Source organism: Lactuca virosa, chromosome 1, assembly GCF_052849685.1.
Source record: "Lactuca virosa cultivar CGN04683 chromosome 1, Lactuca_virosa_CGN04683_v6, whole genome shotgun sequence".
NCBI lineage: Eukaryota > Viridiplantae > Streptophyta > Magnoliopsida > Asterales > Asteraceae > Lactuca > Lactuca virosa.
Genome location: NC_136426.1, coordinates 297,418,193 through 297,430,631, shown reverse-complemented (window position 1 = coordinate 297,430,631; position 12,439 = coordinate 297,418,193). Strand labels below are relative to the sequence as shown.

At 31.3% G+C, this 12,439-nt stretch overlaps 1 protein-coding gene across 1 annotated transcript; it reads left to right on the top strand.

The window, feature by feature from the left end:
- Window positions 1-3,093: 3,093 nt before the first annotated feature.
- On the top strand, window positions 3,094-12,195 carry LOC145167386 (uncharacterized). The gene is made up of 2 exons (XM_079086584.1): window positions 3,094-3,211; window positions 9,809-12,195. Exon 2 carries the CDS (start codon window positions 9,838-9,840, stop codon window positions 12,088-12,090), a length of 2,253 nt encoding a protein of 750 aa, XP_078942710.1. The 5' UTR covers window positions 3,094-3,211; window positions 9,809-9,837; the 3' UTR covers window positions 12,091-12,195.
- The last annotated feature ends 244 nt before the right edge of the window (window positions 12,196-12,439 follow it).

The window sequence follows — 12,439 nt, the reverse complement described above, 5'->3', positions numbered from 1 at the left end:
TCTACGTTTTTATATATGAGTTTGTATTTTGTTTCAGGACTCACTCACTTAAAATACAATAAAGTTGCATGGAATATGAAGAACGAAAGTGTATTCTACTAGAATACACTCTCATTTTGCTGAAATACACTCTCATTATTCTAGATATGAATTCATTCTGAAAGAATATTATTGTTGACATTAATGACGAATTTAATTAGTTTCCATAAAAATGAGTTATAAGTATGGATACCATTTAATATACATATAATTAATACTAAATTCTTATTGGTGCATTCTAGCACACAATAGATGTGAGAAACATTTGAACCTACCTATATATATATATATATATATATATATATATATATATATATATATATATATATATATATATATATATATATATATATAGAAAGAGAGAGAGAGAGAGAGAGAGAGAGAGAGAAAAAAAAAAGTTCAATAGAGAACCATAATTATTGGTTCTCCAAGTAACAAAATCTTTTTTTCTAGTTCTAAAGCTTATTCTTTAACGAAAAAAAAAATCTAAAAATATCTAAATTCATAACTTAACATTGTGAATGTGAAAAATATTTTTCGGATTCACCGTGTGAATTTTTAAAGATTCACATTGTGAGTTTGACGTAAAAAAATCAAATTTGATATCATTGGAAAAAAGATAAAAAGTTTTGAATTTTTGTATTTTTGGTTTTTTTTTTGATGAAAAATAAATTCTAAAAGTTGAAAAAAGGATTGGTTCCTTGGTTCCTTATGGTTCTCTATTGAACCTCCTATATATATATATATATATATATATATATATATATATATATATATATATATATATATATATATATATATATATATATATATAGGTTCTATGGAAAACAAAAAACCTAAAAAAAACCCTAAAAATCATAAAAATGCATAAAAACAATACTTAGAGACCCTAAATCGTAGATACTTAGAGCACATTCAGGTCATTGTTTGACCCCGCCATATTAAAGAATGCATGTCAAAACCATAGGTCATGTGAAACAACCGCCTCCAATATAACAGTCGGCACCCCATGATCACCTCGCGTGAACTGACCACACCACGCTCTGGGACAATTTGCCTACTCCTAACGTGTACAATCAATGCTACCAAGCATCACTGGAAAACCATGTTTAGCTTGATGCGTGACATACAACTGTTCGACATCGTTTTTAGTCGGATGTCGCAAGTATATGTCGCAGTAAAGCTCTATAACATACTCACAAATAGATATGTACACTCTCGGCCCGTCCTTTCAAACATTTTCAAATACTCATATGATGCGTCTGCGGCGATGCCATATGCCAATTGTCTAAGAGCGGCCATTCATTTTTGTATTGTAGTAAAACCACGTTTACCTCTAGCATCTCATCGTAATTGGAAAAATTCATAATTACTTGTCAAATCTGTAGCTATAAGTAAAATAATTTTCTACTAATACGAAAACGTTATTCGAATTTCGATAGATCATATAAATTATCAATGTCAAAAAAATCACGTACCAAAAGTTTAAGTGCCGCATCTCGAACCCGATTGATCCATTTTCTATGCTTCTTCTCGACGTTTGAACTTTTGCCTCTCTCACATACCATGTCTCATGCCGCGGACAACAGCGTATACAAAATCAAATCCTCATCAGAATCATCATCTTCGGATGACGAAGAAATTGAACCTGAAAAATTATTCATTTTTTGGTTGAATGTGTATGTTTGTTTTGAAATAATATATGTGTGTTTTAGTGAAAATTATGTATAAAATGAATGTATATATAGAGAGAATTTGTAAAAATAATATATATATATATATATATATATATATATATATATATATATATATATATATATATATTAATTCATAAACGATCGAAAAAGGAGTAGCAACAGTCTGAAATTAAATTGGCCAATGACAACGTCTGTCTTCATCCGTCTCCCCCCCCCCCCCCCCCAACGTCACAACCCACCCACCCACCCTTGGGGCGGTGTTCATGCGTCTCAAGGGGGTCCAAGTCAGCCCACGCGTCCTTCTTAGACCATTCCAGAAAGCCGTATAATACGAGTGACTGAACAACAAAGAAACAAAAATAAAAATTGGCTATCTCAAAATGCGAACCAAACAATCTTAGAGATTTAATTAACGAAACTAATCATATTTGTAAGTCTTAGATAAATGAAGTTACAGAACACGTGAACGAGATGAAAGATTGGATCAAATCTACAAATAAAATAAAATAAAAATATTATTTTAATTCCTAATACCAAGGTTCTAAAAAGCTCGTCATGGCTCCAAGGCTTGTATGTAGCGCCAAGGTTTACCAAAACGTCGCCTTGATTCATATATGTGTATAAAAATAAATAATAGTTGAAAATACATATAAAAATATGAAGTATATACAAAATTGCCGCCTTAAGTCGCGCCTTACAAACGACGTGGCTCGCCAGTGCTCGGAAAAGCTTGAGGCTTGACATTGCCGCCAAGTCACACCTTACGTTATTTAGAACATTGTCTAATACATAAAACATAACAAACGATAACCTTTGAATTATCAAATGTTACGTGATTAAATTAAAATGATATATGGACTATATGTTTAGAACTTTTCTTCAAATATCTTTGTTGTAATATTGTAATTAATTTTTAATTTTAACATCAAATAATGTTTTTCTTTTGGTAATATGACACATGTCAAAAATATAATAAATCATAGAGAGATTTATAAGACATTTAAGATAGGTAAGAGTAAAAGAAATAGTTAATTTAAAACATATATATTTATGATTGAAGAAGGTTTTGTGAAAAAGGATTTATATTAAATAAATATTATTGGGAAAATAATAATTTTTAAAAGGTTAAAAGAAACAAGTAAACCAAAATAGTTCAAGAGTAGGAAAATTTTGGATATTCATTTATTAAATAAAGGGGTAAAAAATCATCCTGTCATCTTTATCATTTTTATCTTATATCATTTTTATTTTATATTTCTTTATTGATGGAAGCAAGTGCCAAGTACTCTTCACTCACCTTTTCCTTTAAATATAGCTTGAAGCTCTTGGCTCTTTTTTACTACAAACGTTGAGTGTTTCCTCCTTTGGTGTCTGTCTTTTATATCCACTTCCAGATTACCAAATGGAGGCATAATCAAAGCACAAAGCATCCTCTTTAGGCAATTCCAAAACATAGCTGCCTTCTTCTTCTTCAGGTACCCTTCTTTCCCACAATACATTGCATATATTTTCTTTCTTTCTGAAAAGATTCAACCAAAATAACCGTTATGATGATATATTAATATATCGTTTGTTGAAGAACCTTTTATATACCAACGTCTTTGGCTGTTTATGATCACCCCAATTTAATAGTTTACAAATTCAAATGTTTCTCTTACAAGTTTAGCTAAACGGTTGCGAAGTGAGTTAATCCGATCTTAAACTTTATAAAATATGTGCCTGAAAGAGGATCCACCACTAGTGCTTTTCTTTGCATTGTATCCATAGTTCCACGGTTAAAATCTTCAACAAAAATTATCAAGTAATTGACTCATTGGTTTACAGTGTGAGTGATTAATGTTTTGCACAATCGGTTAGCTTTTACTGCGTAAATACTACAATTATTGTGAAATTAGAAACATAGTTGGTAAAACTGAGTTGCATTGGAGAAATGGTGAGAATAAAAATACAAAATACAAGAATGTTGTATATCACAATGTTTGTCTACAATCCTGCATTATTGCAACTCAAATTTGCATTTCAATTATTAGTCACAACAACAGTAGTTAAATTTTAAAAAGAGTTGCAACAAGAGGTAAACACTTTAGATTAATTTGTCTAATAATTAATCATTTGGGCTATATGGATAACAACCAAATAAATTAAAAACTTTAGCTATAAAAGTGACCAAATGGGTCAAAACTTAGAAACTCAAATATAGGGAAGTTCACTTATATAGTCTCCAATTAGACGATTAAAATTGAGCTATATTGAAATATTCGATTTCCGATTGGATTAAAGGAAAACTAGATTATTATATAATAATTTATTATTTTATCTGTATATAATTTTATTTTAAATATATTTATAATTATTTATTACTTTAGTACGGTTTTTAAAATTATATTAGAAAGTTGAGAAACTAAGAAGCTTCAACATGTACATTTGTATATATAATATTTAGAATTATAAAGTTTTTTTTGATATTCTTTTAATGAATTTTTATTCGCAACTCAAGATTTGAATTATTTCCATTATTAAAGTTCACTACGACAACAACACACTGGTAATTTGTAATAATTGATATAATTATATTATAATTTGGTTAGTTCGAGATGGATTGGAATTTAGTATTTAAAATTCAAACCAGTTTTTAAAAACCATAATTAGTTTTGATTGACTTGAATGGAACATATAAGATCAAACCATTGAAATGAAAGTCATAGTTACAACCTCCTTCTTGATTGTTGTATTTAAAGAAACTAGTCATTGATAACTAGAAATTATTACATCATTGCTTTCCTAGGAACGCAGGGTATGAGTCTATTTATGTCCGCTTTACAAGTAGTGCAATCTATAAATTTTCTGATAGGCAAATATCATTTTTCTATTTTTTTTTAAACACATAGACCATTTGCTGTAAATAAAATCTACAAAGGCACATTTTTGTAAATTACATGGATATTTGGTAATTTACTTTTCAACCTAGGGACCAAATCAGCCAACATATGAAAGTCATGTGGTCAAAGTCTCAAACCTAAAAAATTTAGATATAGATCAAACTTGTATTAAAAATTAACTCTCATTTTTAAAAACTATAAAGAATTTTGATTCACTTGATTTGAACACATAAAACTGAACCATTCAACCGAAAGTCCTAGTTACAACCTTCTTTATTATTGTACTTAAAGAAATTAGTTAATATTAATAATAACACAAATATGTAGTATACATAATACAATAGTTATTTATAGATAGAAAAACAAACAAAATATATCCGTAAGCGGTTGCGAAGTGAGTTAATCGAATATTTAACATTAATGCATATCTTATACTTTAATTAGGAATAATAGTTTCAAAGATAACCATAATATATATATATATATATATATATATATATATATATATATATATATATATATATATATATATATATATTCGAAAAATAATATTTTTCATAAGGGAACTGATTTGTATACAACACATTTTTTTCCGTACACAACAATTTGTGCTTTCAAGTGTTGTATTGTACAACTCTATAATGCATAAATTGTTATGTATGACAAAAAATTATTGTGTACTAATCATTTCCCTTTTCATAATAATTTCTTTACCAAAGTTAATTTTTGAGCAGACACAACCCCTTCACCTCCACTATTTTGGTTGAATGGAAATCAAACTATTTGTACTTGTAGATACAATCAGATTGAAATCTATTGATGATCTATAAATTTTATTTTACTAAAATATAAGATGACTTTAAAATTACCAACATAAATTATATTACAATTTACATAAACAAAATTTACATAAATTTAAGTAGTAATATATCTACAACTAAAATAATTCAAATAAATGATACTAAAATACATATAACTTTTAAGTATAATAAAATGGAGCCACTGTGATTTTGGTCTCTTTGTTTTCAGTTTAGAAAACTTCTATTTTTGCTTCTAGTTTTTAACTCCGAAATTAGATTAATTGTACTTATAGTCATTATAGTTTTTAATTTAAGAAATTATATTTGTAGTCTATAGTTTTTAATTTTAAAATGAAATAAATTAACTACACATTTGGTCTATATAGTTATAAATTAAAGAAGTTACATTTTTAATCCTTATAATTTTTCATTTTAAAAGTAAATAATTTTTGTATAATTTTTGTCATTTACTTTTTAATTTAGAAATTACATTTTTTTTATCATTTTAGAAAAGAAAGAGTAAATTATAATTTTGGTCCCTAAGGTTTAAATTGTTCTGTAATTTACGACCAAACATGTTTTACAAAAGGTCAAATTATAGTTTTGTTCCATGTGGATTGCATAGTCTTACACTTTGGGTCCTTGTAAGATTTAAGATGGATTATCATTGTTGTTGAAAAAAATTGCACGCTTAATTTTCGAGGCTGCTACAGTCAAACATCCTCTATTAATTTTCTGTAAAATAACATTTTTTATCTCCTCTTTTATCTTTTTCTCATTTCAATTTTTACTATTCCAGTTATATATTATGTGTTTTATTAAATAGGTCCTCATTCCATCTTTGTCTTTTTAATTATCTTATATGTATATATCTCAAACTAGTTTATAACCCGTGGGAACCACGGTTACAAAATTAATTAAACTTTTATAGTAAAAACTCAAAGTTATTAATCAGTTATTTTAAATAAATTATTAATTAAGAGATTTTTTTAGTTATATAAAATTATAATAATTGATTTAAATAAATATGTGAAATTATATCACTTTATAATTTGTATTAATTTTATTTTAATGTTATTAATTTAATGTAGATAGCGTGAGAAATTTAAAATTTGAAATGAATAATCAATAGGTTGATAAGTGTCAAGTATTAATTAGAAAACATAATAGAGTGACACTTGACAAAAGAAGAATAAAATATGCATTAATTAGGAGATCTAATAAGATGACACATGTCAAAAGAAAAATAAAACTATTTTTTTATTAGAATAGAGATACGTATATAATTTATATTTTGCTCTATGTAGTTTCAGTTTAGGAAATTATATTTTTTTGTACATGTAGGTTTTAAATCTAAAAGGAAATGAATTAATTATAATTTCAGTCATTATAGTTTTTAATTTAAAGGTTACATTTTTGGTCCTTATAGTTGTTAATTAAAAAAAATTTATTTCGAGATATAATGAATAATTTGTAGTCTTTGTCCATGTGGTTTTCGCTCATCTGTACCTTAGGTCTACGTTACATTAGTGCTAACCAATCCTACGTGGAATTTAATTTTATTTTTCTTTTTCATTTTTCATTTTTCATTCTTTTAAGTAACTAATGTATGATGATAAAAGTCTCGGGTCCAGCCACCCATCCGTCGTCTAATCCCCAACTCCCTTTATCTCTCTAATCCTGTCGGCCGCTCCATAACGGACCACCTTCTAGCCTAATATCACCTGCCGGCCACCACATTCTTCTCCGGCGAAGAGTTTTGGCGTAAAGTAAGATTTGAAGTCGTCTGATTTACCAGATCGAAGTGAGTGCCGCCTCTTCCTCTGCTTCTTCTTCACGCATCCCTCTCTCTCCTTCTGGGTCTTTTTTGAAGCCATCTGATTTGCTGGATTGAAGTTGGTTCCGATTTGCTGCTTCTAGGGCTCTGATTTGTTGTATTTCTTTCTCCAATTTACTGAATCACGGACCCCTTTGTGTGCGTCTGTACGTATCTGGTGTTCTCATGTTTTTTGCTTCTTTTATTTTTAACGCAAGTAAGGGTTGGTAATGATGGTTATGTATGAACTGATGGTAATCGATTGTAAGGGGTAATGGTGATGGAAAAATTGTGGTAATCCGGGGGATGGAGATAGAGGCTGTATTTTGGTTCTAGCTTGATAATGGTGGCTGATCGATCGATCAGTGATATCTTTGTTACAAGTTTTATGGAGTGGAAATGGAGAATCGTCGGTGGTTTTGTGGTGGCTGGAAAGGAGGAATAAGGATGGTGTTTGGTTGTATGAGTTTGAAGATGGTGAGGTTGTCAAGTAGTGATAAGATGGTTTTCTAGTGATGAATTGAAGCTGTAATCATGACATCATGTCGTACTTACCCACCACTGACCATTATAGTGGTGGGTATATAGTTGTGGGTGCCACGTCCGTTACCAATCACAAGTAACAATCTCTACAAGCTTGGATACTCACCGTTATATCCGTTTTATTTTTTGATTATTAAAATAAAAAAAATATATATTTTAATTAATTAAATTGTAGAGAGAGGTGGAGAAAAGTAGAGAGAAATAGAGAGAAGCAAGTTTATTGGTTGTGGTGTTCTGTTCTTTCCACCTCCCACCACAGATCAACGAAATAGCTCCACCACTAGCCACCACTAAAACCTTGGGATGATGTTCACATCCGTGGTTAGTGGCGATGTAGACCACGAACCCTCTCGTGATGAGCATACCAGAAGGCCTAAGGGGGAAGGAGGTTCCTCTGAGGATTTTGGTGTTGGGTTTGGATTAATGGGTACGGAGGTTGTGTCAGTTATGGTGGTTCCCGATAAAGAAGGTAGAGGATGACGATGATGGTTGAATAAGATAATGGAGATGTTGGTGTTAAACACTTCAAAGTGGATGATGTTGGATCACTGATGGTAACTCATACAAAAATAAAAAAAGAGAGAAAATAAATATACGAAAGAGGGTGGATGACCTGTTAAATTAATACGTGGCTACCAAACAATAAAAACAAATTAATTATTAATGCCACATCAGCCTTATTACCGGGTAACCGGTTAAATTTGAAGAAAATGAGTTAATTGATAGGTTAAAGATGAGTTTAATGGCTTATTACGCAAAAAAAAAAAAAAAAAAAAAGTTGAGTGACCAAATCGGATAAACAGTAAAAATTTATAGCGCTACAGTGTCATTTTTTCCGTTTTGTTCCGCATGGTTTGTAATGGTTTGCACTTTAGGTCTCAGTTTTAATATTTTATATGGATGATTATTGTGCAAAAATTACATGTTTGGTTGCTATGCTTGTTACGGCCAAGCCTTCTCGTTTAAGTGTGTCAAAAATAACTATTTTAACCCCACTTTTGTCCTTTTTTTCATTCTAATATTTATTAAATAATTAATTAATTATTATTTTTGTTTATAGATAGGTTCTCTTTTCGTCTTTGTTTTTTAATTCTTTTTCTTGTATATTACGCAGATATATAAATTACTTACACACAAACATTTTGTATTATTTTATTCAATCGAAAATGTAGAATTAATAAACTAATCAGAAAGTGCAGGCCATCACCACTCATTTTAATCAAAGATGAGGATTTTTTTAAATGCGATTGATAAGTTGATTTAACTAAAAACATGTTTTATATACTAATTTTTAATAATTCAACTTAAGTTTGTTAAAATCATGATCGTAGTCGTAGGATTATACGATGTCATATAGGTAAAATATCTTTCTTGGGTTGTATTTTGGTAAGATCATTAAATACATAAGCTATTGGAGAATTTTGTTAAAACACAATTCTCTTTTTGAAGAAACTTACAAGTTTCAAACTCTAGAGTTTGTTAATTAATATTTATTTTATTTTTTTCTCATATTCTATTAATTAAAATTAAAAACGATTGCTTTGTTTCATATATTATAAAGTAGATATATAAAAATATTTAAAATTTATAAAGCGTATTTTCTATTTTTCCAACATATATCAAGTCCTTTAGACGCATGTAAATGAATGTAAAACAATGAGATCAAAGAGAGGCTCCTGCTTAGGCTTTCGATCATTAAATATATAGGCGTTCCTAATATTCAAATACACCAGAAATTAGGTTGTATCAATAATTGCATCTAGAAACATCGAATTGTCGTAGGTGACACATCTGTCGTTCAATGATCGTTGAAACATCGCAGTTCAGTAGGTAACTTTCACCACGTTGATCAAAACTCTAGTGACCTTATATTATCACACATTATGGATGGATGCATGACTTTTAATTTCATCATGATAGTTTCCATTAACCAAATGTGGAAGAATATATACAAGTTAGAGCAACATGTTTCATTTTATAATGTTCAGTTCAGTCGCTAGCTAATCAAAGTTAGCCATTGCCAATCTTCTGCAGGTAACTTTAATAAGCTTTTGCAAAGAAAAATGAGGAGAATGATGGTGGACATTCCAATTCCTCCAAAATGGAAACAATTATGGAATACATGGGATCTCCGAGGGTTCATCATCTTGAGTCTCTCGTTACAGACATTTCTGATTCTCGTTGCTCCTTTGAGAAAACGAACAAAAAGCAATTGGATAATAATGCCATTATGGTCGGCATACTTGCTAGCTGATTGGGCGGCAAACTTTGCTGTTGGGCTCATCTCGAACAGTCAAGGGAACCCTGATGAAAGCCAAGGAAAAAAAGGAGCAAGACTGGCTGTGGAAAACGAAGACCTCCTTGCATTCTGGGCGCCGTTTCTTTTGGTGCATCTTGGTGGTCCTGACACCATTACAGCTTTTGCATTAGAAGACAATGAGTTATGGCTCCGACATCTTCTTGGTCTTGTTTTCCAGTGCATAGCTGCAGTTTATGTGTTTGTTCAGTCACTACCACAAAATCGGCTATGGATTCCCACAATGTTGATGTTCTTGACAGGAATTATCAAATATGCGGAAAGAACACGTTCTCTTTATCTTGCTAGTGCCGATAGATTCAAAAGTTCCATGCTTACAAAAGCTGATCCTGGGCCGAACTATGCAAAACTCATGGAAGAATACTTTTCAAAGAAGAAGGCTAAACTACCAACAAGAATCCAAATGGTTCCAGAGCCAGATCGAGCAGCTAAATCAGCAAACAAGGCTAAAAAAGGGAATTTAACAGCGCTGGAGAAGGTGCAATATGCATATCAGTTCTTTGAAACGTTTAAAGGGCTTGTTGTTGATATGATTTTCAGTCGAAAGGAACGGAATCAGAGTCGGGATTTCTTCCTTAATCGAACTGCCAATGATGCTTTCAAAGTAGTTGAGATTGAGTTAAACTTCATCTATGAGGTTCTCTTCACTAAGCTCCCGGTGGTGTTTGGTTTGACGGGAGCCATCAGCCGGTTTTTTTCATTGGCAACGATTTGTTCAGCAATTGTTTTATTTTTATTCAAAAACAAAACAAATTTTACAAAAGTTGATATCATGATTACTTATGGTTTGCTCTTTGGTGCATTGGTTTTGGATTTCACCGCTCTATTCATGCTCGTGTTTTCAGACTGGACAATCATTACTTTGCAAAAGTCGCCAGATGTTGAGCTTGACAAAAAGTCTCGCAAGACTCGAATCATCAGTAAATTTCTCAAACTCATGACCGAAGGCACTCTTTGGGACACAAAAGATCATGCCCAATCAACAAAAAGTGAATCACAAAGTGGCAAATGGAAGATTAAGTTTTTAAGAAGAAGGTGGTCAAAATCCATTTCAACTTACAACCTTATCTATTACTGCCTCCACCCACGTCCAAGCTTACAAAATTTTGTTTATGAAACCCTGGGGATTAGTGAGTTTATGGATGAGATCAAGTATGTCAAATTCGAAAGCTTCACCGCAAAACTCAAAGATTTCATATTCGAGGAAATAAAAGCAAAATCAGAACTCGCAGATGACTTGGAAACTGCCAAGGAGATAAGTTCAGCACGTGGCGATTGGGTGATCCGTGTGGAAGAAGGTTGGGGTGCCTTACTTAGATATGTTATAGATGTTGACTATGATCAAAGTCTCATTCTTTGGCACATCGCCACCGAGTTATGCTACAACAAAGAACTTAAAACGGGAACCAAAGATGACAAAAATGATAATCTTCGCGATATTGCAAAAGTATTATCAGATTACATGTTGTATCTTCTTATCATGCAACCAAGTATGATGTCAGCAGTAGCAGGTATTGGACAAATACGTTTCAGAGATACTTGTGCCGAGGCCGAAAGGCTTTTCGAAAGTGGAAAAGGTGGTGAAGTAAAAGTTGAGCAACACCAAACTCAAACACCTACGGATACTAAATTTGATCGGGATCAGATAAACGCTTGCATGAAGATTCTTGAAGTAACGACGGAAGTGCGTCCAGTCACGGTAAAGGGTGACCGAAGCAAATCTTTGCTATTTGATAGTTGCATTTTGGCCAAAGAGTTGATGGAGATAGAGGCGAAGGACCCGGATAAGAATAATAAATGGTTGATTATAAGCAAGGTATGGGTGGAGTTGTTGTGTTATGGTGCAAGTCATTCACGAGCCAATACTCAAGCAGCACAAGTCAGTAAAGGTGGTGAGCTCATTACCATTGTTTGGTTGTTGATGGCTCATTTTGGTTTGGGTGATCAATTCCAAATTGATGAAGGCCAAGCAAGAGCAAAACTTATTGTTGGCAAGTAGTTTTGAGTCCTATCTGGATGTCTTATTAATGTGTGGATGGTCTAAAAATAACACAAGCAAATACATCTTGTGATTCTCTTTCAATTCTAACCATTTGATTTACAATTTCCAATACACTTAGGAAGTCTTTAGATGACAGACAAAGCTTTGTGTCAATGAAAAAACTTATAATAGATCGAGTCTTGTATATATCTTTGTTATCATATGTACTTAATCAAGGTGTTTAATTAGTTCATGAGGTTACACACCTATTGAGATATCTACACACTTGTAACATGTTTTTGTTTGAAATAATCACTACAAGATTAAAGACCTATGGGGACAACAAAAGTCGTCACCATAGGGTGCA

Coding starts and splice junctions, on each gene's coding strand:
- LOC145167386 (XM_079086584.1), top strand. CDS start 9,838: ATGAGGAGAATGATGGTGGACATTCCAATTCCTCCAAAATGGAAACAA.